Below are 27,215 nucleotides of genomic sequence, written 5' to 3'. Positions count from 1 at the left end.
GGAACAGGAGGAGAGCTCCAGACAGACGGAATGGCAGGGACGGAGGAACAGGAGGAGAGCTCCAGACAGACGGAATGGCAGGGACAAAGGCCGGGAGGTGGGAAGTGGCATGATGCACACGAGGAACCCAAAGAAAGCCAGTGTGGGCCATGTGCGTGGCTCATGCCTGTAAGCCCAGCACTTTGGGCAGCTGAGGCTAGAGGATCACTTGAGGCCAGGAGATCAAGACCAGTTGAGCAACATAGCAAGACCTCATCTCTACAAAAGACAAGAGAATTTAGCCAGGCGTAGCGGTGTGTGTTTGTAGTCCCAGCTACTGGGGAGACCGAGGTGGGAGAATTGCTTGAGCCCCAGAGTTCAAGGTTACAGTGAACTATGATGACACCACTGCATTCCAGAGCCTGGCCAACAGACAGAGGCTCATAAAAACTAAAAATAGAAGAAAGCCAGGTTGGCTGGGGGCATGTGGAGTGAGCAAACCTGCAGGTGTGGGCAGGACGGCCTGGGGGCAGGGCGGGGATGGCTTGGAGACCTTGTTGACAAGTTCTTCCCACTTGCCGAACCTGTCATAGTTGGAAAGAGTCTTGAAGACTATCCAGCGAAATGCGCATTTAACAAATAAGAAAACGAAAGCCCAGAGAGCTAATAATAAAACCCACCTTTTAAACCGTGCTTTCCATGTGTCAGGTACCAGGCTAAACACCGTTTTCTGCTTTCACTATCTTTTTTTCCCTTAAAATATAGCTGGCATTTACAATTTTATTTAACTTAAATTATCAGATTGACTTGCTATTTGTCTAAAACATTTTCTCTCAAGAATTAAAAAAATTAATTTGTTGAGGTGAAGTTCACGTATCGTAAAATTAACCATTTTAAAGTGACCAATTCAGTGGAAATAGCACATTCACGATGTGCAACCACCACCTCTATCTGTTAATAGTTCCCAAACCTCCGTCACTCCAAAGCACTATAACCCTCACTCATTGAACGGTTTTCCCCATTCCCCTCCCCACTCAGCCCCTGGCAACAGCCAATCTGCTTTTTGTCTCTATGGATCTATCTGTTCCGGGTATTTCATATCAATGGAGTTATATGATATGTGACCTTTTATGTCTGGTGTCTTTCACTTAGTATGACTTTTTTCGGTTTATCTGTTTTAGCACGTATCAGCACTTCATTTCTTTTCATGTCTGAATACTGTTCATTCTATGTGTAATGAACAAATCGCGCTTTGTTCATGCATTCGTTAGCTGTTCTCACCTTTTGGCTACGGTGACTAGTGCTGCTGGGAACAAGTATTTGTTTGCGTTCCAGTTTTCCATTATTCTGGGTATATACCTAGGAGTGAAGTTGCTGGGTCGCATGGCAGTTCTATGTTGAACTGTTTGAGGAACTGCCAGACTGTTTTTCATAAGCGGCTCAACCATTTTACATCCCCACCTGCAAGGTACAAGGGTTCCGTTTTCTCCGAGTTCTTGCCAACGCATGTTATTTTCTGTGATTTTGATTATAGTCCTTTTAGTGAGTTCACTGTCTTTTATAATAATCCTCACTATAACCCTAGTTTCTTTTATTATCCCTATTTGACAGGTGAGGAAACTGAGGCGTAGAGAAGTAAAATAACTTGCCCGAGGTCTCCTTCACCTTTGCGGACGCAGCTGAACTGACAACACACCGGTGAAGCTCTACTCGCAAAGGAGAGATCGGGCTCCACTGTGGGAGTCTCGTCCTTAGCTTACAGTTTCCTCCACCACCTCCCGTCCTCACCAGACTTGGGGCTCGGGGCAGGATTCCTAGGCTGAGGCCCTCCCGGTGCCAGGAGAGCACAGAGCTGGCTTTGTGGCAGCCCTTGATCAGCCCGCACCAGGCTGCGGCCACTGGCCTGGGACGCAGGCCCTGGGCTCTGTTCCCTCCTTGGTTACTGACTGGCTGTGTGACTGGGGGTAGTTTGCTTCTCTTCTCTGAGTCTCGGGGGAAGAATTTCTTCCACCCTCCCTACCTCCAGGGCCTAAGGAAGTGCTGTAGAATGAAGGAACATGGGCTTAGCTGGTAGGTCTGGGATTGACTTAAACTCTACTCCTTTCCAGCTTGCTCAGAAGCAGTGTTCCCCTCTCTCAGCCTTGATTTGTTCATGAGTAAAATGGGTAGAATAACAAATGCCTGGCAGGGTAGGTACAAGAATTGCTAGGATAATACATACGAAAGCTGCTAGCATAGGGCCTGATGCTCACTAAGTATTCAGTGAATGTTCACCAAATGAACGACATTTAGGAAGTGCCTGATAAAAAATATTGGTTCAATTCTCTACCCTTCCAATCCCAAATCTTGAAAAGGGTCAAGTGCAAACGCTCTCTGTAGCTAGAAGTAAAATTAGCGTGTTTGCTAGGGCACTGGGGATCATTACTTATCTTCTGGAAAGAAGACATGATATGATATTATATGACCCTCAGAAGCCCACCCATGTCCTCCCTCCCAGCCCTCAGGCTGGCTTCATGGATGAGTGATTCCCCTTTTACCTGTGAGTTTACCTTTGTTGCTGTGTCTGCTGGGAACCTCAAGGCCAAACGCAGTTCTCTATGGCAGCATCTGGATTCCTACCGTGATCCTCTCCTCCCTTATTTGGTTCTGTAACTCTGTTTGCGTTTTGGTGCACGTGCATCCTGCCTGTGCTCCCTCAGAGCCTTTTTTGGGAAGAAGGGAGGGAATAGGCCCAAACGGAAAAGCTTTGGAATGTTGACAGATGTTCCTGCCTTGCTAGTGGGGAAGCCACCAGGAGGCTGCCCTCGATTGCCCTGGCTTCTCTGAGAGGCTGGGGCCACCTTTGCGGGGACAGGGCATCCAGCATGGGCAGCTCCCTCGTCGCTCTGTCAGAGTGCCCTGGCTCAGACAATGAGGCCTTTCACGGGGCCTGGCCGGCAGCTCTGAGGTGGGGCCAAAGGCCTCTTCTCCCTGCCCCCTCCCAGGGCCTGCCTTCCAGCACCCCACACCCCTCCTGGGAGAGGCAGGGCAGGGAGGAGGGGAGCAGCAGGGACTTTGCAGTCTCGCACTCTGGATTTTAAGCCCTGCTCCACATTGCTGGCTTGTTGAATTCTCACAGAACCTCTCCAACGAGCAAATAATCTTGCCCCTCAGAGGGTTGCTGTGAGGTTCTGTGAGCTCATGAGTAGAAAGTACTATGTAAACAGTCCAGTTTGAACGATATTTGCGTCTCTCCCAGCTATATTTCTGTAGGAAGCCAAGCTCGGCAGTATAATGCTAACAGTAAGCGCTCAATAAATGTTAGCCATAGGGTAGGTGTGTGTTAGGACCTTTATATACTTGGTCTCATTTAATGTCCTCCCCATAGTGATCCTTGGAAGGAGGTATTACAATCCCATTTTTACAGATGAGGAAACCGAGGCCCATAGAGGTCGAGCAGCTTGCCCAAGGTTACGCAAGTTAGTTGGGAACTGGACTCGAACCCACGCCAGGCCGACCCCCAACACCTGTGCACAGCCTGTGTCATGTGGGTTGCTCCAGAGGTCACCGAAGCCTGCTCCTCCCCTGGAAGGGCATGCAGGTCTCCTTTGCGCTAGACCTGTTGTTCCCGATGGGGCCTGCAGGCACTGTGGTCTCAGCAGGCTAATGGCTGTAGGCCACACCCCTCGCCAGGAGTCTTCCACGGTTTCTGGGGACTCCTTGGCCTGGCCTCCAATCCCCAACCCTGGCCTCTCTCCTTCTGTGTCCACCTATGCAGGTACACCCAGCAAGTTCCCACCTGCTGCCCTTTGGCCCGGCATTCACATCCCCCAAACCACGGCTGTCCCCTGCTTCTCCTTTCTGCTGTTCCTTACAGCCTCTGCACCTCAGACCTTCTTTGTCTTTCAAGCCTCAGCTTTAAGGCCGCCGCTGTCATTAATCTTTTCTTTTCTCTCTGGGCATTTATTTGGTACTCAGTACGTGCCGGGTGTGAGTCCCTGTCCTGTGGGAGTGTCTATCTGATGGGAGTGGGCTACGAGGACAGTGACTGCACAGCTTGGTCAGTGCTGAGATGGAGATGGCGAGGCTGCTGGGGCCCGGGGGGGGGGTTGTAACTGTCCCTGGGGAAGAGTGAAGGAGGAGGAGGAAGGGCTAACCTAGCCCACAGGGGCAGATGAAGGGATTCTAGCAGGAGCAGCACCTGCATGGTGGAGGAACAGAGTGGGAATGAGAGTGGTGCTCCCAGGAAATGCGCATGGTCTGGAGCTGAGAGAGCAGCCTCTGGGGCTAGTGGCTGGGCCTTGATCCTGAGAACAGTGGGGAGCCATCGAGGAGTCTTGAGCAGGGGAGGTCCCTGGTAAGGCTTGATCAGGTCTCCCTGAAAGGCAAGACATAGTAAGAGGTGGTTGCTGAGTTGGTAGATTTGCTTATTGGAAAGATCTGTCTGGTGCTGTGTGGAGGCTGGACGGAGGTAGGGAGACTGGAAGCCTGTGAAATAGCCCAGAGCCAGCAGTGCCAGGGCCTGAGCAAGTCAGGGCAGTGGGGGACTAAGAGTTTAAGGAGATTGGATCATTGGGACTTGGAAACATGGGGGAGGGAGGAAATCAAGGTTAAGTCTGTTAATGTGGGCCCTTTGTCAAGTTGCCTAGAAGGAACCCTGGCCCACGAGGGCTTACCTAGGGTCCCCTGGCTGGTGACCCTGGCCCAGCCTTTCCTTCCATGCCTCAGTTCCCCCAGCTATGAAGGGATTGGGTGAGGGGGTCTCTCTTGCTCTGACCCAGCAGGTCTGGGACATGACTCTGGCCCAGGAGGAGGGACGTAGAGCCCATGGTGTAGCTAGCTGGGGCCTAGGCTAGGATTATCAAGTCTGGCCAGGTCTGCCATGGCCTGGGGCCAGTGCCTGGCACAGTAGTCATCTGAGAGGGCACGTCTCCGACCTCTGGGTGCCCTCCCACCCTTGAAGTGACTCAGCCCTTCCTGTTTTGGCTCTGCCTGCCTGGCTGCCCCGGGCCCTGACTCCATCCAGGTCCTCTGTCCTCCCTGTGACCGGCCCTGGGAGGAGTGGTCCAGCTCTGGGGCCCCATTGGCCAAACCTTGCCTGGGCCGCACACACCCCTGCCTCCCACGGTGGCTGCCTGCCCACCTGGGATGAGGAGGCCCGGCCTGGCCTGCCCCTACGGTGGGCAGACTGCCTTGAAATCCGAGGAAGGCGGTGGAGTCTGAGAGACCGGGGCTGAGGCTGCCTGGGCTTTAGCCCAGAGTCTCTGCACCTCTCTCTCTGAGGGGAATGAGGGGACAGCTACAGTGAGGCTTGTCCCTCAGCTTGCTTTGAGGAAAGAGCTCAGCCCTGCTCAGAGGGGCACAGTGTTTGCTGTCTGACAGGGTGACAGGGTGACAGGGCTCTCGAGCTTCCTCACTGGAAGTTTCCGCCGGGCATGCCAGTCCCCAGGGAAGGCTCAGGCCTGGCGAGCCTCTCTCCCACGTGGTGAGTGACGGATGTGGCTCAGGAAGAGAGGGGCCTTGCACCTGAAGGACAGGGCTAGGATTTGAACTCAAGTCTGTCTCTGGTTGTCCCTGCACAATCTGTTGATGAGGTCCTACTGTGTGCCAGGCCCTTCTGGGCCCAATTTGTCTTTGCTCAGTGTTTGGCCCAGGGCCCAGTACACAGAAGGTGTTTGGTGAATGCATAAATGAACAAATGAACCAACAAATGGACAAAATGTCCTGTCCTGATGTGGATTCTAATGGGGAGATAGAGACTCGTTTCACAGACGGGAAATAGGAGGCTCGTAGGAGGAGGGGTTGGCCAGCTGGATCTCAGGCATCGTGACCACTGGTCCAGGGCTTTGTCCATCCTCAGTTTCCTCATCTGTAAGATGGGCTGACAGTCCTCGCCCTCTGCCTTCCTGGTGAGGACCCAGCAGTGGCCGTGAGCAGGCCGGTGGGGCAGAGGCACCGTGTGGGGGGCTTCCCCGTGTGCATGCCCAGACCACCCAGAAACCACAGACAGTCTGCTCCCTTTGTTCCGCCCGCTTGTCCTCTGCATCTTGCCTCCCCTGTTTCCTCAGCACTCCCCAGGGCTTCTTTCTGGAATGTTCTTCCCAGTATCCCTGGCTGTGGGAGGGGGTGGGAAGAGTGTGGGTGAGTGGAATGTGCCCGCCTCTTCCCTCTACCTGCTCCCACACGCAGAAAGCCAGCCGCCCGCATCCACATCCGTGCAGGCCCTCGGCGCACCAGGCGGGCAGTGCGGGGAGTGCCTCGGCGCTGGTTACCATGGCGACGGGGCTTGCTGCTTGGACCGCGGTGGCCTTCACGCTGCCTGTGAGAACCTGCCTGCGAGCTGGGCAGCCTGGCACCCGCGGCCTGCACCCGGGCTGAGAGCTCCTGGGGCGGCTGCCCTCCTCTCCCTCCTTGGTGCCCAGCTCTGTGCCTGGCACGCAGGGGCTCTCGGGAATGAACGGCATCTCTGGGAACCCACAAGCTGTTCTGGCTCAGACAGGCCTGGTTCAAATCCCGGTTCTACCACGCAGGGGGCCAGTGACCTTGAACAAGTCACCTCGGTGTGTTTAGAATTTATTGAATTAGCTATGGGAGCCTCGTGGGGGGAATTATCTGAGGAGCATAGACCCCAGCACAAGAGCTGTCACCGTCCCCATCCTGCTGCTCTGGCGGGCTTGCCGCGGCACCCGGGCCTGGGGCCCTGCACCCCTCATCTCAGCCCAGGAGGCCCTGCAGGCGGTGGGGTGCGGGGGCAGGAGCTCAGACGCTGCAGCCAGGCCTCTGGGGTCACAGCTGGGCTCTGCCACTTACTCAGGCCTCAGTGTCCTCATCTGTAAGATGGGGATAGTAATGGACCTGTCTCATAGGCTGGTTGTGAGGATAAAATCGAATCAGTACATATAAAGTGTCTAGAAGGTATGTGACACTTAAGTGCTATATAAACGTTAGTGGAGACAGTTGTCACCACCACACAACTGGCATTGGCCTTCAGAGTTGGAACCCACGTGCCTGGCCCTCCTTTTTCTCACACTCACATGTGTGCCCATCTCTAAAGTTCACAGTCTGATAGGGAAGGCAGCCCGAGAGCCGGGACGGCAGCTTGCCTCCCGCTTCCCTCAGCCCTGCTTCCAAGGGACTGACACGCACACCCCACCTCCTCTGCCTGGAGAGCAAGACAGGCTGGGCTCCTGGCAGGAGCCCCAGCTTGAATTCCTGGTCCTCCAGCTGGAAGCTGCCGCACCCTGCGCTGGATCAGACGGCTGGTCAGTGGCTGCCCGGAGCCCTCCAGGTCAATAGACCCAAGTGCTAGAGACACTAGCACCCAACGATGGCTCTCCTGATGTCACCTGAAACATGAAGGAGCCCAACAAAGAGGTCCTTGAGGATGACATCGGAGCTGCTTCTTGAAATGCTTTCTTAGGGACAATTTCCTGGGCTTGGCTGCTGTGGGGCTCTCTGGGCCCCCTGCATAGACGGGGGATCTTTCCAGAATGAAGGTAAATCTAAGGCAGCACTTTAAAAAGTGGGCCACGAGCTGAAGCGAGGAGGACTGACTTCTCTGCGTGTTCCTCTCTCCCCTGCCCCTGCCTCGGGTCCAAGGTCGTGTTAATACGCGGTCGTCAGCCAAAAGGAAACGGGGCAGAAGTGGCATCCAAAGAGCCCCTGGGGTCTCAGACTGGGGGCTGGAGGTACTGGCCACTCTTGAGTCGAGTTCTGGTGGGAGGTGGCCCTGGGGTGCTCTCTCCTCTCCCTGGGTCCCTAAGGTCTCAGGACGGGGCAGGCCTGGGAGTCCCTGCAGTGAGCTGACCTCATTGTCCCTGCCTGTTCCCCAGGGCTTTGCCTCTGTGTTCTCGAGCCGCGTGTCCCGGAAGTCAGCCTCCCGTGCAGGGCACGACGGCGCCATGGCGGACGGTGAGGGGTACCGGAACCCCACGGAAGTGCAGATGAGCCAGCTGGTGCTGCCCTGCCACACCAACCAGCGGGGCGAGCTGAGCGTCGGGCAGCTGCTGAAGTGGATCGACACCACGGCCTGCCTGTCCGGTGAGGCTGCACCTTGCACGGTTCTCCCACGCCCGGCCCCGCAGACCCAGAGCAGGGGCCTCATTTCAGAGATGGTCACTGTCCCCTCTGCGTGCCACACTTCTTCCTCATCCCGGCCTTTGCTCGTGCTGGTCCACCTGCCTGAAATGCCCGTCCCAGTCTCCCAGTGCTTGGCACGGCCCATCCTTTCCTCAGACCCCACAGCCTGAGTGGTGGGCCGGGCCCTTAGGTCCCTGCTTCAGCCCAGAGCAGCCTGGAACGTGGCTGCTTCAGGCTGGCTAGAAACGCCGTGAGCAGTGACTGCCTCACTGTGCTCCCTACACTGAGTTGAGTGAGCTGAGCCGGACTGAGCTCATGTCATTCCTTGTGTTGTACCTGTATTCTCCAACTCACAAGGAGCTCACAGCCTGGTGGGGCGGGCGTGGGGGACATACACGGGACCCAACTGGCCCCCAGTACTGTTTGAGAGGCCCTGACCCAGCCCTGGGGGCAGCGGAGGTATTCCGGAGGGGCTCAGGCGCCCGAGCGCGGTTCTGGGGTTCAGAATAAGCAGGCACAGGTGCCCGAGAAGGCCGGAAGGCAGAGCAGCGTGGTGTGAGCGTTCACTTACCTGACAGCTACTTGGGGATCGCCTACCATGTGCCAGGCACTGTTCTGGGACTGGGGTACAGCAATGAACGAGGTAGACAAAAATCCACATTCTCAGGTAACTTACAGTCTAGCGGGGGCTTGGGGCAGTGGGAGAGACGCTAGACAGACAAACCCAGCTGTGCGGAGCGGGGTCAGGGCTGGTGACGGCAGTAAAGGAGCGTGGGGAAGGGTGGGGAGAGTGCAGGGGGCGTCACACCTGAGCTCGGGCGGCTGGAGCAGCCTCTTGAGGAGGTGGCACCTGAGCAGAGGCCTGTGTGATGTGGGGAGGCTGCTAACGCCCGGCTTTCTTATCCCGATGTCAGCGGAGAGGCACGCTGGCTGCCCCTGCGTCACCGCCTCCATGGACGACATCTATTTTGAGCACACCATTAGGTGAGTGGCCCCTCCTGCCTCAGGGTCCTTCCGGTTTCCCTTCCACGACCCCGGGGCCCCCTCCCCTGGCTCCCTGCCTGGTCGGCCTGTGTGCTGCCCAGAGCTGTACTGGACTGGCCCAGGGCCTTTGAAAACGGAGTGGGGACAACCTCTGGGGAAGCAAGGACCCACCTGCAGGGTCTCTGGGGCAGTGGTGGCCAGGAGCTGGCCTGCCGCTAGGTGCTCTGGGGTGGGGTCCCTTGGCCAGGGTGGGGCCACAGAAGTTGCTTCGGCTTTGGAACTGGGTGTTGCCGAGACAGCGTCGTGGGGCACTGTGTGGCTTTGGGGAAGTCATTCTCTCTTTCTGGGCCTCCGTTTTCTTATCTGCAAAATGGAAGGAATTAGACTTAATCAGTGAACGGTTTTTTGAGCCTGGTCATTTTCTGTGGGTCACTGGTCACTGGACTGTAGGGAGGCCCCTAGACAAGGTGTCTTGGCAAAGTCTGAGCCAGAATCTTGGGCCGTTCAGCCTCTGCTCACATACCCCTAGGGACGAGGAGCTCATTGCCGAGGTGGGCTTTTTTTTTTTGATGGCTGGTTAGAAAGTCCTTCATTTCAGTGTGTGGTGCTGAGCTTCTCTCTCCGTAGCTTTGCCCGTAGGTCCTGCTTCTGGGACTAAGGAGGAGGCCAAGCCCTCGGCTTAGGGCAGGCTGCAAGGGCTGCACTTAAACTCACCATCAGTGCCTAGGACATCTAGTCCAAGGGCTTGTTCAGGACTTCCTGGGTGCCCAGTGTGTCACGGTGAAGGAAAAGCTTGGCCAGTCCCTGTACTCACTTATTCAGTCATTCGCTCACTGTGTCCTTGTACTAGATTAGTGCCTCTTCTAGACCAGGGCCCGAGCTGGGTTTGCGTACAGAGTCCACGGGAGCACAGTCTCTGTCTGTGGGGGAGGCAGATGTAGGAGCATCATTTCAATCCAGAGTCAGACATTCCATGCTAATAATGAGCTCGACATGTGGGTGCTCTGTAATAGTCCTCTAAATACTTTTTATTTTAGAATAGTTTTAGATATACACAAAAATTGCATCTCTAAAGACAGTACAGGGTTCCCATACACCCCACACCTGGTTGCCCTATTGTTAACATTTTACATTTGTAGGGTACCTTGGTCACAATTAATGAACCAATGTTGATACATTATTTTTAATGCCTTTTTGGGAGATTAACTTATTTAGGCCAGGTATAGTGGCTCATGCCTAGCACTTTGGGAGGCTGGAGGCTGGAGAATTACTTGAGGCCAGAAGTTTGAAACCAGCCGGGCAACACAGCGAGAACTTGTCTCAAGAAAAACTTTAAATATCTGCCAGGTATGGTGGTGCACAGCTGTAATCCTAGCTACACGTGAGGCTGAGGCAGGAAGATCGCTTGAGCCAAGGACTTCAAGGCTGCAGTGAGCTATGATCGCACCACTGCACACCCCAGCCTAGGTGACAGCAAGACCTTGTCACAAAGAAAAAAACCAAAAAAAATTACATTAATTGATTTATTCCTCAAAACAACACACTAATGTCATGGCTGTTAGTATCCTCACTTTACAGACAAGGAAACTGAGGCACAGAAAGTGAGGTAGCTCGTTTAAGGTCATACAGCTAGTGAAGGACCCAGTGTATACTACCAGGCAGGCAGTCTGGCCCCAGAGCCCTTGCTCTTAACCAGTGGTCTACATTTCCTGTATGTCTGGGGTGGGGGGGGTGGCATAGAGAGTAGTCACGGGGTCTTCCTGGAGGAGGTGTTTGAGCTGACTCCCATCAGCACTGTACCCAGTGATGCTCTGAAGGCCAGTGGAGCCGTGTCTGGGCCAGCCCTGGGTCCCTGCAGCCGGCACAGGTTCTTTTACTCAGAGGAGCCAGGGACAGAGGGGGCTAGGGGTGCATGCCCGAGGGGTGGACTTGCTGCAGGGCCCAGCAGAGTGAAGATGGGCCTGGGCAGAGGAGGCTGTGAGGGAAGGGAAAGCCCGGGATGATCAGCTGGGGGGACCTGGGGCAGGGCTGGTGGCCAGGAAAGGCCTGGCTGTGCCTGAGAAAAGATGGGGAAAGTTTTTTGTTTGTTCCTGCTTTTGCCATTTAAAAATAATTCCAAATGTATCTCTAAAGGCTAAGAACTCTTTTTAAACATAAGTTCAACATCCTTACCACAGTTAAAAAACTTAAGGATAATTTCTCACCAATGTCAATATCTAGTCAGTGTTTGAATGCCCACACTGTCTCATGCACTTGTTTTCACTTTGTTTTGCTGTTTTGCTTTATAGTTATTTTTCTTATTCAAGCCAGGATGTAAATAATTTTGATTGATGGCTATGTCTAAGTTTTTTTATTTTGTTTCTTTTACTTTTAATTTTTATTTATTTATTTTGAGATAGGATCTTGCTCTGTTGCCCTGGCTAGAGTGCATCATCATAGCTCACTGCAGCCTCTAACTTCTAGGCTCAAACGATCCTCCTGCTTCAGCCTCCCAAAGTGCTGGGACTACAGGCATGAACCACCGTTCCTGGCCTCTGAGTCTTTTAAAAAAAAATCTATCGATACTCCCCCGCCTGCCCCCACCACCAGCCATCTCTCTCTCAATCTGTTTTTTTTTTTGAAATGTATTTGTTGAGGAAAGCTAGTCATTTACCCTCTTAGAGTTCTCCACCATCTAGGTTTGCTGTTGGTATCGCTGTGGTGCAATTTAACACGTTCCTCTGTCCCCTGAGAGTAAATTGGTCAAGGGAGGACTCGACAGGGGTCAGATTTGTTCGAGGGGAGCTGTTCTCTGTGTTGTGAGGAACACCTGGAGGGGTGTTGGGGCCGCTGAGGAGGTGGGCTGTGACCCTGGGGAGGGAGCTGCTTTGGCCTGAGCTGTGGGGTGGAGGACAGTCAGGGGAAGAGAAGCTCAGAAGTCCACATGGGGTCCAAAGCAGTTCACTTGGCTTTCGGGGAAGTTAGGGAGGAGGAGGAGGGGAGGAGGAAGAGTCACAAGTTTCTCTTCTTTTAGCACCGTGGGAAATAGACTTTTATCTTTATTTTGGGGACCATGGAAAGTTTTTTCCCCCTAATTTTTGACCATGAAAACTTTCAAACATATAGAAAAGTTGAATAGTGCAATGATCACCACTACTGAAACCCAATAATTAACATTTTGCTAATATTCTTTATCTATATATAGGTAAATAAATACCTCTCTCTCTCTCTCTCTTTCTGCTGGACCATTTGAAAGTAAGTTGTAGAAATCATAGAAATCATGACACTTCATCCCTCGACACATCAGCATGTATCTCCTAAAAGTGATCCTCCCCTACATGACCATTAGTATTGCTAAAAAAATTGAACAGAAATCAGATGTCTGGCAAGCTTGAGCTCATGTCACTTGATGAGTGCCTGCTGTGGGCCAGGCCTGGCACTGGGCCCAGTTCCATTTCCTCCCAACCCTGAGAACCGCAGGCAGTGGTCTTGCATTCCCAAGAGGAGAATACACAACAGAGAGGTACAGTGACTCACCCAAGGTCACACAGCTTGGTAGTGTGACAGTCAAGGCAGAACTTGACTGGAACCCACACCTTGTGGCCCCTTGACCTGCCCCTTGCATGGACCTTTCCTCGGCTTGGATAGGAAGCTGTGTCATTTGAGGAAGAAATCAGCACTGTGCTGTCCATATTCATGAGCCAAGGTGCAGAGAGGTAAAAGGACATGCTCAAGGTCACACAGCAATTGGATGGGGCCAGCATTCCAGCCTCCTGCCCCCTCCTCCCCACAGCCCATCAGCTGGGCACGCTCTCTCCCTTCGGTTAGGCACAGGGCAGGCTAGATGCCTTCTGGGATTCATCTGGATGCGGGAATCCTTCCTGATGGACAGCCTGGGCTGCAGCTGGGAAGGGCGGGGCTGGTACAGTCAACAGAATCAGCCTAGAATCCTGGCTCTGCCACTTTTTAGCTTGGGTGACCCAGGGCAAATGGCTTAACCTCTCTGATGCTCAATCCCCCCTAAACCTACCTGCCAAGCTTGTTTTGAGACTCAAATGAGGCAGTGTCCAGTGCCTGGCACACAGCAGGCATTCTTTAAATGTTTCCATTTCTCCTTCCACCTGTTGTTTATAGCTTCTTGTACTTAGAATTTATTATAATGTGGAATTTATTAATTCAGTTGGCCACCGTTTATGGGAGACTCACCCTGTGCCATGTGCTCAGCCTTGGAGAGTCAGAAGGGAACAAAACCTGTGGTTCTTGTCCCCGTGGGGCCTGCAGGTTGTGGGGGACAGAGGTCAGTCTGCTAGAGAAGTGTTGGCGGGCGAGCCCCACAGGGCAATTGGAGGACGGGGGCTCCCTGAGGAGGGAACCATGGCACCCAGAGCAAAAAGAAGCTCAAGCATTGATGGGACACTGGTGAGCAAGGGAAGGGGGGAGATGAATGAGATCATGCCACTTCTCTCGACCTCAGCTTCCCCACCTGGGAAATGGGGAGCTGACACTAGCTTGGTGGCTTGCTTTGAGGACTTGGTGACATCACAGATGTGAATATGCTCTGTAGGCCATGAAGATCCCCCCAGCAGAGGCCTGCAAGTATCAGAGGCCCCATTCCCTCCCTAGGCCCCATTGGAAGGCTCACCTCCTGCTTTCCTCTCCCCAGTGTTGGACAAGTGGTGAATATCAAGGCCAAGGTGAACCGGGCCTTCAACTCCAGCATGGAGGTGTGTGGGGTGGGCACTGCCGGGGAGTGGGTGTGTGGGAGGGTCCTCTGTCCCCTCTCCCCGTTCCTCCCGGCCCCCAGCCCAGGCACACTCCATTCACAGAGCCCTGGCTGGGGAGCGGAGCTCTGAAATGGCTGGCACAGGTAGGAGGATCCTAAGGATCTTCCAGTGCAACAGCCCATTACACAGAAGGGCAAATCAAGGCCCAGGGAAGAGAAGAGACTTGCCCCAGCTCACTGAGCTACATAGATTCCAACATGGGACTTGGCTGTTCTCATCTAGCCTCGGTGGGCAGGCAGTTGCGGGAGTGGAGGGAAGACAGCCGCGGCGCCTGGTCCAGAGGCGGAGGGGCTGGGGCAGGAGAGGACTAGACGCGGCCGTTAGCTGGCTCTCACGGTCTCCTCCTCTGTCCAGGGGGAAGGTGATCGCGCCTGTGTTGCTGGGCTGCTGAAGGGTCAGTGGGGGCCCTGCCTGGTGACATGCAGGGCCCTGTGAGCTGCGGGGGATGACTCTATTTCCCACCTGTGGACTTCAGGCCCAGGCAACTTCACCCAGCTGAGCCGGTGGTTCCTGAGGGACCGCAGAGTCCTGACTTTGCTTCTGGGCACCACGTAAATGCCCAGGTACCCCCCAGGTACCCTCAGGTGTCCATCCTTTAAATTTACCCAACGTTTTACCTGCTTGAAGCCCTTTTGTGGACACAGTCTCATTTTTGGCCTCTCAATAACCCTATGAGGGCAGGTGTGATCACTCCCATTTTACAGAGGAGGAAACCAAGCCAGAGAAGGGAAGTGACTTTCCCAAGGTTTCCCGGGGAGCCAGGGACAGAGTCAGAATGACCCTAGGTCTCTGGCCCGCAAGACCCGCTAGGTGATACAGAAATATCAGAGGCCTGGCCTGGGGGGACTTCCTGTCTCCATCTGCGGGGCCTCTCTGGTGAGCTCTGTGTCTTCCTTCCTCACTCCCCCCACCTTGCTCTTGCTGTCCAGGTGGGCATCCAGGTGGCCTCCGAGGACCTGTGCTCTGAGAAGCAGTGGAGTGTGTGCAAGGCCTTGGCCACCTTTGTGGCCCACCGGGACATCTCCAAGGTGGGTGCCTACACCTGGCTGCTCACTGCTGCCCAGCGACCCGGGCACTTGTCATGGTGGGCCTGGGTCAGGGCGTGAGGTTGGGGGCAGGGGAGGGGGCACAGCAGGGAATCCGCAGCCCCCCGAAGCAGGCCCACCCCCAACCGCCATCCAACCCCAGGCGCCTCCCTCTCTCCTTCCTCTCACCTCTCCCTGCCCATCTCATGCAAGGATTCTTCGGGTCTCACCGTTCCTCACGTCCGCGTGACAAGCCCCATCCTCTGAGCCTTTGCCCAAGGAGGGGACCTGGGGGACATGTGGAGGATGGATGTGCTACATGAGGGCAACATGGAGGCAGGAAGACGGGCAGAGAGAGGAAGCCTGGCAACCCACCCACAGCCCAGGCCTGCTGTATGCCCACCTTGGGCACGAGATGGGGACAGGGACAGGCCCCTGTGCTGTTTTAGGAAGCTGGTCCCGAGCATCCCTTCTCTGTCCCCCTGCCCGCAGGTGAAGCTGAAGCAGATCACACCGCGGACAGAGGAGGAGAAGACCGAGCACAGTGTGGCAGCTGAGCGCCGGCGCATGCGCCTGGTCTATGAGGACACCATCAAGGACCTGCTGGCCAACTGTGCCATTCAGGACGGTGAGCAGCCGCCGCCGTGCGTGGGGAGGGCAGCTGGCATCCCGCGGGCCCCTCTGTCCTGGGCCCCACCGGGCAGAGGGAGGAAGAGAGGCTCCCAGGGATTTGCACCCCCTGGTGACTCCAGACCCGTCCAGCCCTCTTGGCCCCAGCGTCTCCTCCAGGGAAAGGGAATGTCTGGGCCTCTCACCCAGCTCCTGGGAGCTGCGAAGCTGGGGCTAGGCCATACGCAGTCCCTTTGCTGTGCACAAAATGCATTTAGGTCTCTAGGAGCCGAGGGGTTTAGGAAGGTAGTATCAGGCTAGGCCTTGAAGACTCTATAGGATTTTTTTTTTTTTTTTTTGAGACAGAGTCTCACTCTGTTGCCCGGGCTAGAGTGCCGTGGTGTCAGCCTAGCTCACAGCAACCTCAAACTCCTGGGTTCAAGCAATCCTTCTGCCTCAGCCTCCCGAATGGCTGGGACTACAGGCATGCGCCACCATGCCCGGCTAATTTTTTCTATATATATTTTTAGCTGTCCATATCATTTCTTTCTATTTTTAGTAGAGACGGGGTCTTGCTTTTGCTCAGGCTGGTCTCGAACTCCTGACCTCGAGCGATCCACCCGCCTTGGCCTCCCAGAGTGCTAGGATTACAGGCGTGAGCCACCGTGCCCGGCCTATAGGATTTTTTTAAAAAGCGCATATGTATATATTCCCCCTCCCCAAGATATGGAATGAAAAGCAAAACTCTCTTTCAGCTTCATTACTAAATAAATAGAGAAAAAAGAAAAAGCAAGACTCCCTCCTATCCCAGAGCCAGGTCTCCCTCCCCAGAAGCAATCACTGTTTCCCATCGTTGGCTATCTTTCCAGAAGTATTCTGTGCACACTTAAGCATAGTATGTATTATTTAGCCTCTTGCTTTTACCCAAAAGGGAGCAAACAGTACATACCATTCTGTATCTTGCGTTTTGCACCTTGCAAATATATCTTGGAGGTCGTTCTATACCAGTACACAAAGATCTACCTGGGACTGGGTAGGATGGTGACAGGTGGACTGATGAGGAAAGGTGCTCTGACAGGGGACAGTCTGGGCAAAGGCCCAGAAGGGGGGACCTCGGATTTGTTTACCAATCTTCAGAATGTTCAAATATGGGTCTTCCTTGAAACCTAAAGAAAGCAATTTTAGGAGAAATAAAAGGCCATTCAGGGGCTTGGCATGGTGCCTCATGCCTGTAATCCCAGCACTTTGGTAGGATGAAGTGGGACGATTGCTTCAGGACAGAAGTTCGAGACCAGCCTGGGCAACATAGGAGATGCCATCTCTACAGAACAACAGCAGCAACAACAACAAAAACAAGAAACAAAACAAAAGGCCATGCAGCTGCCCAGAGTGGGGAGAGAGCAGGTGGAGCTCACTGAGCCCGGTGAAGGCCGAGAGCTGCGCTCCGAATTCCATGTGCTCTATTTACTCGGGGCTCAGAGGCCGGGGCTGGAGGGGCCCAGTTCTTCCCACAATCTTCAAGGCGCCCTTGATCCGTCCATCCCACTGCAGCCCTCCTGAATCCCCCCTGTACTGACGGCTGTCCACCCAAGGGGCAGCCTTTGCCTGGCACACGGGCCTCTGGCTACTGCTCAGCCTCCCCGGGCGCCTCCCTTCACTCGCTCCAGCTGCAGCCAAGCCAAGGCCCCTTTGTGCCCTGCGAATATCCTGCCCGTCCTGTCTCCAGACCGTGCCCGGCCCATCCTCAGCTTCCCCTCCTCTCTGCCCCTGCCCTGCCTGTGCAGCAGCCTGCAAGCCAAGTGAAATGCCCCCTCTCTGCTGGGCCCTCCCTGAAGAGGTCTCTCTCTGGAGATGGGTGACGAGTCCCCTTGGGTTGTGTGGGGCATATCAGCATCTGCTCCCCTGGTGCCCAGGGCCCCTTCACTCCCTGGCCTCTCCTACGGAGGGTATCCTAATGCCACTGCTGCCCAGGGTCAAGGGACTTGTCAGCGCCGAGGATGGGGCAGAACTATCCTTTTGGAGAGTGCACCTTATAACTGTGATCGTATTTCATCTTCAAGCAGTCCTGTTGGGCCAGATTTGACACCTGCCCTTTACAGAAGGGGCAGTTGAGGTTCAGAGGTCACTTGATTTGCTCCAGGTCATGCAGGCAGTAGTGGGTGGAGCTGAGGCTCAGACCAGGTGTGTCTTGTCTGAAAGCTGCTGTTCTGTCCACTGCCCTGTGACAGGCTCATCCCTTTTGTCCTGTGTCCTCGGTTCCTCGCCCAGAGCCAGCCTGTGCCTCAAGCACAATGGTGCTGAGTGACTAAAAGAACCTGAGCGGGTGGAGTAGTGCAGGTGGGGGTCCCGGGGCTGCCCACAGGGAGGGGCTGCCCTTGGGAACCTTCTTACCTTCCCGCCCCCCTCCGTTTGCCCACTCCCTGGTCAGATCTGGAGAGCAGAGACTGCAGCAACATGGTGCCCGCAGAGAAGACCCGTGTGGAGAGCGTTGAGCTGGTCCTGCCCCCCCACGCTAATCACCAGGGCAACACGTTTGGGGGCCAGATCATGGCCTGGATGGAGAACGTGGCCACCATTGCAGCCAGGTAAGGGGAGAGCATCCTGCCTCTGCCTTTCCACCTTTTTCTTCCTCCTTCCCTTGGCCAGATCCCGGGAGAGGAGAAAACCCTTGCTTGGTATTGGCATTCAAGGGTTCAGAAGCTTGACTGTTCTGTTAGAGTAACTCAGGCTTTCAGACCCAGAGAGGAGTGATTTTTTGTCAAATGACCATTCCTTCCTCCATCCAAAAAGCCCTCCACATCCCCCATCACCTATGTGGGGACCACCAGGCCCCATGACCTGGCACTAGAGCCTCCCCTTGATCTGGCCCTGCCTGCATTCCTCCTGGTCTCCATGCTCCTGTGCCCATCCCCCACTTTCCCAGCCCTGCCTTTGCTCCTGCTGTAACTTCTTGCCTACACCCCCACTCTTGTTTTGCTGCTAAAATCCTGCCTACCTCCTCCACAAGGCCGTCTCTGGCTGTTCCCTTCTTCTTAGAAGTGAAAATAATTCTTTCTTTCTCCTGTTACCACTGTGCCTGGGGCTTGTTCTACCCTGAATATCATGGAATTTTTAATAGTTGTGATAATTGACATTCACTAATTGATACTTTCACAGCTCCATGACTTTGTACTTGCTGTTCCCGCTGCCGGGGGTGCCCTCCCCAGCGCATGTCCTCCCCAGCCAGGTAGATTCTTCCTCATCCTTTGGAGCCGGGCTCAAAGGGCTCCTCCTCCTGCGGGAGCCAGTGCGTAAGCGGGGCCAGTTCAGGCAGCCCTGTTGGGAGCTTGATGAGATCTGAGGAGGGTGAGCGCCTGCTGGTCAGGGAAGGCTGCCTGGAGGAGGAACGCTTCAGCTGGGCCTTGGGTGATGAGTAGCTTTGGTAAGGGGAAGGCTCCAGGTAGTGGGAACAGCAGGCACTAAGGTGTAAAAGTTGGAAAAAAAATGGGGAAGGGGTTTATCCCTGCCTGAGGCTTTTTGCTGCCACCTCAAAGTCAGCTCCTTTCCAGCCAAGCACAGAGACCTCGGGATTCTAAGCTGTGAAATGGGACTTTGGTTCTGTGCCTCTGAGCAGAACTGTCACGGGGTTGGATGGCAGTGGGTAGGTCAGAGGGCGGTGGGGGTTCCAGGCTCTGTCTGGGGATGGGGTGGGGAGAAACCTGGCCCAAGCCAGTGGCTGAGGTGCTGGGGGCATTTCTCCTGTCTCCCCACCCCCTGCCTCCTCAGCCGGCTCTGCCGTGCCCACCCCACGCTGAAGGCCATCGAGATGTTCCACTTCCGAGGCCCATCCCAGGTCGGGGACCGTCTGGTGCTCAAGGCTATTGTGAACAACGCCTTCAAGCATAGGTGAGGGGCTGGGGTGGGCGTGGCTCTTCCTGGTGCTAGGAAGGACGCTTTTCCCACAGACGAGGTCTAAAGCCCTGCCTGTCTGCTGGGTCCCCTCACCGTCACCCAAATTCACTGTGATGTTCCCTGCTCTGGAACCTTCCCTGGCTCCCAGTCCTGCCCACCCAGGCTGGGTTGGGGCCCCTCCTCTTGCTCCCCCAGCCCTGAGCCCCCCATGCTCTGGATCACACCGTGTGCTCAGTGTGTCTGCCTCTCGCCCCTCCCGCCTGGCCCACTGTGGACATGGATCTGGGGGCCACTTCTTGGCAGTGTTCGTTTGCTTATCAAACCTTTCTCACCCACCTCCTAAAACAATTAGTCCCCAGAGTCCTTACTTTGGAATGAATTCTGACGCCTACGCCCATGAAAGCTTACTGTAAATAAGTATATTTTTTGGTGATTTCAGAGATCATGATGTAATCGTTAAAAGTGAGGGAGCTGAGCTAGGCCGCCTGAGTTCAAGTTTGGCTCCACCTCTTACTAGCTGCATGACCTTGGGCAGGTTACTTAACCCCTCTGGAGCCTCAGTCCTTTCACTTGTAAAATGGGGCTCACCACCACTACCTCACAGGTGTGAGCATTCAATGGAGTATTACTGGCAGAGTGCCAGAGAAAACGTCCCGTAAAGGTTGGCCTTTGCTGCTATGATGATGATGATTTTATTATTATTATTATTATTATTACAGTTGCCATTAGCAGTCTGACCAGCACACGTGCTGCTGCTGTGCAGGGAAAAGCCCTTTCCCAGGAACTGCAAGACCTGGTTTCTAGTCCAGGTTTTCTCCCTGACTGGTTATGTGACTGTGGGAAAATGATTGCCCCGTGCCAGGTCTTTGTTTCCCCATCTGTGTAATGTCCACATTCTGTGATCAGAGAAATTCCTAAGCAAGGGGGCATGGTGGTGGCTGCTTTTATAATTAATAAAGATGATAAAAACTCTGAATAGCAGCAGCTGGGCTGTTAGGAGCACAGCCGTTGCAGTGCTTTTAATATGTGCATAATGAGCGTTTTTTCTAATTAGGCTGTTCACCTCTACCTCCTGGGCTATGTCCCTTCGTAGCCCTTTGCCGTTTTTGACTGCATATTATATCTTTGCCTTCTTGTTCGCTTCCACCTCCCCCAGCTGTTAGCCCATAAGGCACGGACTGGACAGCTGTATTCATTTCCGTGTCCCACGGGGCTGGACACACAGTAGGTGCTCTGTAACACTGATGGGGGAGCAGTTCTGGGTGTCCTGCCAGTGGCAATGAGCCAGGTTGCTGGAAGAACTGCAGGCGTGTTTGTGCACACAGGTGTGCATGCATGTGTGCGTGTGTGCTGGGGAGGGCTGTGGCCTCGGGAAGGTCTGTCCAGCATGGAAGCAGCTCTCCCTCCCCCAGCATGGAGGTGGGCGTGTGTGTGGATGCCTATCGCCAGGAGGCCGACACCCACCGGCGGCACATCAACAGCGCCTTCATGACCTTCGTGGTCCTGGACGCAGATGACCAGCCCCAGCTGCTACCCTGGATTCGGCCCCAGCCTGGGGTGAGTGGCGGCAGCGCCCTGCCCCCCCAGCAGCTCCCCTCCCCTTCTCTCTGCCCGGGAGTGGTGGGGCCTACCAGCCCCCTGACAGGCCTAGGGGCATGGCCAGCTCTGAGTGTCCTGGTTGTGAGCCCCCGGAGCCCCTGTGCAAGGCGGGAACCTTGCCTAACAGAACTTGGAACATGCATGTAGGTCTGGCTCACAGCTGGGTGTTAATGGGCCATCACGAGCCTGCAGAGCTGGAAGAGCACTGGCTTTGGAGTCGGATGTGGCTTGGAACCTGACCTCTGCTGCGTTCCAGTGGGTGGCCTCTGCCAGCTTTCAGTCCCCATCTGTGAAATGGGCATACCTGCAGTCCCTGCCTCACCAGGGTGTGGGGTGGTATATGGGCTACGGACTCTGTGCCTGGCTAAGCCCTGGAAGTTCAGTACAGCACGATGGTGACACCAGAGCAAGGGGCCCAGGGACGAGTCAGGGGCTTGGCTTCAAAGGCTCTTAAAATATGCTCCCTGTGTCTCCTGTAGGCCAGGCTGTAGCCATGGAGAGGCCTCCCTCCCTCCGGGAAGGTCCCTGTCCCACTGTCCGCCTACATGGGCTGTGCAGTGCGGCAGTCTGGAGTGGGTGGATTGGGAGCTGTGGCCACGGCTGCTCCCCACGCATTTGTCATTTTGTGTGGGCACGTAGGGGACATCAGAGGTGGTGGTATCGGGGCTGGGCTCAAGTCGGGCCATGGGGTTCTGATCCTGGCCCCGCCTCTTACCCCTATGACTAGGGAGAGCCACTCAACCTTTCTGTCTCAGTTTCCTCCTCCGTGGACTGGAGAGCGGGCTCGCAGAAGCTTCAGCGGGCTGTTGTAAGGATTCCATGGAATTGTGCGCGGAAAGCACTTGGGGCTGGCACATAGCAAGTGCTCAATACATGTGGGCTCTTGTTACCATGGTGAGTGCCCTCTAAGGATCCATTTTACAGAGGAGGAAACCGAGGCCAGCGAGGGGAAGTGTGTTCCCAAGGTCACTCAGAGGGTCTGAGGGTCCCTGGCACTTTTCTGGCCAGGAGGTTTTGGTCCAGCTTCCCCAGTGAGGCCTGAAGAGCACTTTAGGGCTGCAGGGCCTAAGCCCTGGGGGGTAGAGAGAGGGCAAGGATGGGGCAGGGGACGAGCTGGGTGTCCCTCCCACACCACAGCCTGTCCCTACTTCCTCCCCAGGACGGTGAGCGGCGGTACCGAGAGGCCAGTGCCAGGAAGAAGATCCGCCTGGACAGGCGAGTGGGGACTGGACGGTGGGTGGGAGCTCGGGTTCAGGGCTGTCCCCTGCCCCGCTGAACCCAGGGCACTCTCGTTTCTCCAGGGCTGTCCAGGTTGGGCCTTTATGGTATGCCCGTGCAGCCTCTCGTTGGCCTCATTACACAGGGCTCTGATGGCCCGTTGTGCAGGTGTGGGTGCTGAGGAGAGAGGGTTAGGTGGCTTGCCCCAGGCACACAGACAGCCATCAGCAGCAGCGTCAGAATCCGAGCCTGGCGGGCCAGTTTGAAATGCTGAGCTACTCCCACCGGCTCTGACGCCCCAGTGGCAGATGAAGCAGGAAAGGCTCCGAGGGAGACGCGGTTGCTCAGGACGCAGACCCAGGTGTGTCTGACGCTGCTGTGAAAGCCATTCACAAACTTTAGAGGCTGTAAACACACCAGGGTTCACAAACTGTTGTTAGTAAGAAAGTAGGCGTTTATGCAGCTCTTACTGTATGCCAAGCACTGTTTTCCTTGTGACGACCCTATGAGGCAAGTATGACCACTGAGTCCATTTTACAGATAGGACACTGAGGCATGAGGGCGGAGTTGTCAGCAGGTGTGTGAGAGACTGAGCCTTAAACCCTGTACCCTTCCTTGCCGTTGGTTCCCTGCCTCCGCGCTGCCTGGTGTGGCGGGCTGTGGCCGTGTGCTCTCCCCCAGGCTTGCTGTGACACAGGATTTCCCAGGCCGCTGAGCTCAGCCCAGGCCCCCACACAGTCGGCCAGCAGTGAAGTCTGTGGAAAGCGATGGACTTTCAATAGTTGTCATCTTCCCTCCCTTTTAGGAAATACATCGTGTCCTGTAAGCAGACGGAGGTGCCCCTCTCTGTCCCCTGGGACCCTAGCAACCAGGTAAGGCCCTCTGCTCCCAGGGGACGACCCTCAGGCCCACTAGGGCCCCCACCCTCCCCTGCTGGTCCCAGGGGTTTGGAGGAAGGCCTGCAGGGAACAGGGTACGACTGCCATGCCTGGCGCCTGGTTCAGCTGGCAGAGGGCTTGCCTGTGTCCCTTGTTTGACAGGAGGGAGCTGAGACCCCGAGAGACAGAGTGACGTGTCTAGGGTCACACATCGGGATGAGCCAAGCCAGGACCTCCTTTCCCAGAGCCCAGGGCTCTTTCCACAGTGCCCGCCCCAGTTCGTCCCCCTCGGAGGGGGCAGGGTAGCAGTAGCGTCCGTGTGCCCTTCCAGGTGTACCTGAGCTACAACAACGTCTCCTCCCTGAAGATGCTCGTGGCCAAGGACAACTGGGTGCTGTCCTCAGAGACCAATCAGGTAGCTGGCCCCGCTCCCAGTCTTTCCTTTCTACTCTGAGCAACTGGAAGTGGCGGTGGCAGGCGACAGGAACCCTCACCGCTTACGTCAGAAGGGGATTTCCTCAAAGGTTGTGGAGACAGCCGCCCCTGCAGGGCCTGCAGAGGACCCCCAAATCCTTCCCTTCTGCCTGCCCCGCTTCTTACTGCGACCTCTCGTGTCTGCTATTCTCTGCGCAGCCGCTTCCTCCCTCCCTCTCTGCTCTTCTGCATCCAGTCGCTGCAGAGTGGGGCGGTGGGCAAGCATGGGCTGGGGGGTCTGACCTCCACCACCTGCCTGTGCCCTTGGACAAGCTGCCTCTCACCTGTGACTTGGGGGATGGGGTGGGCACCTGCCTCAGACCATCCACTGCATGTTGCCTCAGTTGCTGCTTCTTAAGGCACCCTCCTGTCCGTTTGTGCTGCATTCTCTCAACAGCCCATCTTCATGGGGATGCGACTGAGGCTCAGAGAGGTTTTGCGCCTTGTTCACAGTCACACAGCATGTCAGTGGCAGCCCTGAGCTTCCAGCCCCAGCCTCCGGCATCCCTATCAGCCCACCCCAATACCCAGCATGGTCTGGGGAGGGGGCACGGGACTGAGGCTGCCCTCTGCCCAATTCAGGTCCGCCTGTACACGCTGGAGGATGACAAGTTCCTCTCCTTCCACATGGAGATGGTGGTGCATGTGGATGCGGCCCAGGCCTTCCAGCTGCTCTCTGACCTGTCTCGGAGGCCGGGGTGGGACAAGCACTACCGGTGAGGGGCAGGGTGTGGGCGGGGCAGGGTCCCCTCTCAGGCCTGGGCAGGGAGGTATCTCCTCCTTCTGCTCTGCCCCTGCTGGCCTTTAGGGGGCTGGGGCTGGGGTGGGAGTGGGGGTGAGCTGTAGTCAGGAGGGGGTCAGGGTCATGGGTATGTTGGAAGGCACTGAGCCTGGAATTGGAGTTGAAGGCCTCAGCTTAAGTCCTGTTTTTGTCTCAAATAGCTGTGTGAAAGTGGGCAAGTCACTTCCTTTCTGGGCCTCAGTTTCCCCCCTCCTAAAATGGGTACTTGGCCAGGTACGGTGGCTGCTCAGGAGGCTGAGGCGGAAGGATGGCTTGAGGCCAGAAGTTCGAGGCTGTAGTGCATTGTGGTTGTGCCTGTGAATAGCCCCTGCACTCCGGCCTGGGCAACATAGCGAGACTGACCCTCGTCCCTTAAAAGACAAACAAAATGAGTACTTGGAGGGGGCTGGGACATAGATTTATACGCAGGGATGGTGATTTTCAAACCGTGTGCTCTGGAGTCATGTTCCCAAAGGGGGTTCAGGAACTGTTTGGGAGGGGATGGAAGGCTGAGGGTGGGTGGGATCCCCTCCCGGTTTCAGGCCAACTAATCCAATAGCCAATTTGCTGAATTTACCAAGTTTGCTGCTTCTATTTTATGAATATGTACATGTTATTTTTTTCTTAGAAGCCTACACTGGCAACCCGATGAATATATTATTTTTCAATACAGTGAGTGCCTATGAATATTAATATATTATTCCTTTGAATACATTTATTCCCCAGATTTACTAATTGTTCATATGAGTATCTTCTTGAATTTAGTCAAGGAAGATAAACACATTCTTAGGAAACTAGCCAACATTTCAGTGTTAATGGGAAGTTTAAACTGGTATATTTTTAGGTCCCTTTAAAGTCACTTTCTATTCTGCCAACACCCCACTTTGGAGGTCTTTGGTCATCTCCAATGGTGACGTGTGAGGAGCCTGTATTCCCGAGTATTCCCACAAGGAGGATTTGGGTATTTAGAAATTCAGTGCGCTGGTCCCTTGGCGAGTTGATTTTCGACAAACTGGCCTGCTCCTTCCTACCCCAACTGTCTTCGCCGGGGCAGGCCCACTTATCGCTCTATACACGGGCTTCCTGCTTAAGGTTTCTTTGCAAAAAGAGCTGTGTTGCTTTCAAAAGCCCTAATCTAGGTGGCCCCAGCCCTGCAGGCAGTGCCCTTCTAGAAGCCAGAGAGGTGATTTGGTGATGGATGTCTGGTGCAGGGGAGTGCAGTTGTGCATGTGGTAGGAAGGCTTCCTGGAGGAGGGGGGCTGGTGTGGGCCTCGATGGCCAGATCAAATCTTGATACTTGGTAGGATCTGGGGGAAGTGGCCTATAGGAAAGAGAGCCCCCAGCTCCTTCCCCCTCCTCTGCCCACAGCACACAGGTGGGCAGGCTCTGAGTATGGTTGGGAGATTAAGGAAGAGGTGGTGGGTCTGGACACTGTTGTGTGTACCTGGGTAGGTATCCCTGTAGGTGTGTGTGTGTTGTGTACCTATGGGTGTACCTGGGCACGAGTGTGCCAATGGCCCAGGCCTGGGGGCACATCCTGCTGCCTGGTAGCTTGAACACATCCCAGCCCTGCTTCCTTATTAGCTCTGTGGGCAGGTTATGTCCCCAAGTCCCAGCTCCCCAGCTGTAAGATGGAGACACTAAGAGCACCCCCCGCATGGGGCTGTTATGGAGATTAAATGCGGTAACACATATAACGTACTTAGAACAGCACCAGGCACACGGTGGGTGCTCACGAAGTATTAAGTACAACTACTGAGTCACCACATGTCTATACATCTGTGTGGGGTGTATGCACCTGCAGACATGTAGACACATATGGTTCTGTGTTATGGACTAGAGTCCATCCACGTGTCTGTGCATGTGTGCCAACATGTGTGCATGTATCTGTGCATGTCTTTGTTCCTGCGTCTGTGTATGCTCATTTGCTTGCATGTGCACGTGTGTGCACACACGTGTGCGTTCATCTCGGCTGGGCCTTCGTGCCCCTTGCTGGTTGCTGCTGAGCAGTACGGAAGACGTGCCCACCACGGACGCTGCTGGGGGCTGAGCACGGCAGGGCCTGGGCAGACCTGCTGCTCACATGGGAGCTGCCACCTCCCCACAGGAGCGCGGAGCTGTTGCAGCAGGTGGACGAGGACGACGCCATCTACCATGTCATCAGCCCCCCCCTTGGTGGCGAAACCAAGCCCCAGGACTTCGTGATCCTGGCCTCACGGCGGAAACCTTGTGACAACGGGTGGGTGCCTGCCTGCCAGGGGACACAATAAGGTGGAGTGCCCCAGGGAGGGGCATCGCTTGGAGGTGGCGCTCTGCTTCCCTAGGGCTGTGGGACCCCGGACAGCACTAGACTTTCCTGGGCTGCTGTGGATTCACCGTGGGTGGGAGACGAGAGTACACACTGCCCCTCTGGCCACGCATACCCTAAAGCTGGGCCATCCCTGCCCAGAACAGCCCTCACCTCCTCCTGTGGTGATCCCGCCCCTTCCTACCTTTCCTCCTCTGCAGGGACCCTTATGTCATTGCTCTGAGGTCGGTCACGCTGCCCACACACCGAGAGACACCAGAGTACAGACGTGGGGAGACGCTCTGCTCGGGCTTCTGCCTCTGGCGCGAGGGAGACCAGCTGACCAAGGTGAGGCCTGTCCCCACTCACCCCTAGCCTGCTCCACCCCGATGCCATGCGTGTATTGAGCTCAGCGCTGTCCAGAGACCCCTCCCAGCAGGCTCCCCCTTCCAGTTTGGGGGAGCCTAAGAGTGTCAGGGACTGAAAATGAGCCTTTGTTAAGATCTGTAAGATCTTAAGATCTGTACAGAGACAGTCAGAGGCTGCCGTGTGGTCTTGGAAAAAGCTCTGGATGCTGAGAGCAGAAGGCCTGGGTTCTGATCTAAAATTCCTTCTCACCATTTATTTACTCGCATACTCCCCTTGTCTAGGAAGGCTTTATATGGCTCT

The 27,215-nt window shown here is 55.3% G+C and overlaps 1 protein-coding gene across 4 annotated transcripts in view; it reads left to right on the top strand.

Moving 5' to 3' along the window:
* Window positions 1–27,215, top strand: part of ACOT11 (acyl-CoA thioesterase 11) — a 49,357-nt gene that overhangs the window by 17,312 nt on the left and 4,830 nt on the right. The window contains exons 1-16 of one of the 4 annotated variants that reach the window (XM_045547948.1): window positions 1,558–7,454; window positions 7,558–7,646; window positions 7,791–7,998; window positions 8,952–9,021; window positions 13,664–13,724; window positions 14,714–14,812; window positions 15,302–15,437; window positions 17,847–18,003; window positions 19,184–19,303; window positions 20,722–20,866; window positions 22,068–22,123; window positions 22,932–22,998; window positions 23,336–23,419; window positions 24,061–24,194; window positions 26,367–26,498; window positions 26,768–26,894. In XM_045547948.1, coding sequence (XP_045403904.1) covers window positions 7,860–7,998; window positions 8,952–9,021; window positions 13,664–13,724; window positions 14,714–14,812; window positions 15,302–15,437; window positions 17,847–18,003; window positions 19,184–19,303; window positions 20,722–20,866; window positions 22,068–22,123; window positions 22,932–22,998; window positions 23,336–23,419; window positions 24,061–24,194; window positions 26,367–26,498; window positions 26,768–26,894 — 1,527 coding nt within the window. In that variant the 5' untranslated portion in view covers window positions 1,558–7,454; window positions 7,558–7,646; window positions 7,791–7,859. Of the gene's footprint in view, window positions 1–1,557; window positions 7,647–7,790; window positions 7,999–8,951; window positions 9,022–13,663; window positions 13,725–14,713; window positions 14,813–15,301; window positions 15,438–17,846; window positions 18,004–19,183; window positions 19,304–20,721; window positions 20,867–22,067; window positions 22,124–22,931; window positions 22,999–23,335; window positions 23,420–24,060; window positions 24,195–26,366; window positions 26,499–26,767; window positions 26,895–27,215 lie in introns of those variants that run through there. The other 3 variants (XM_045547946.1, XM_045547947.1, XM_045547945.1) reach the window with 3 other exon arrangements.

This window comes from Lemur catta, chromosome 3 (genome assembly GCF_020740605.2).
Source record: "Lemur catta isolate mLemCat1 chromosome 3, mLemCat1.pri, whole genome shotgun sequence".
In the NCBI taxonomy this organism is placed as follows: Eukaryota; Metazoa; Chordata; class Mammalia; order Primates; family Lemuridae; genus Lemur; species Lemur catta.
The sequence above is the reverse complement of the archived record's forward strand: the minus strand, read 5'-3'. Positions and strand labels throughout refer to the sequence as shown.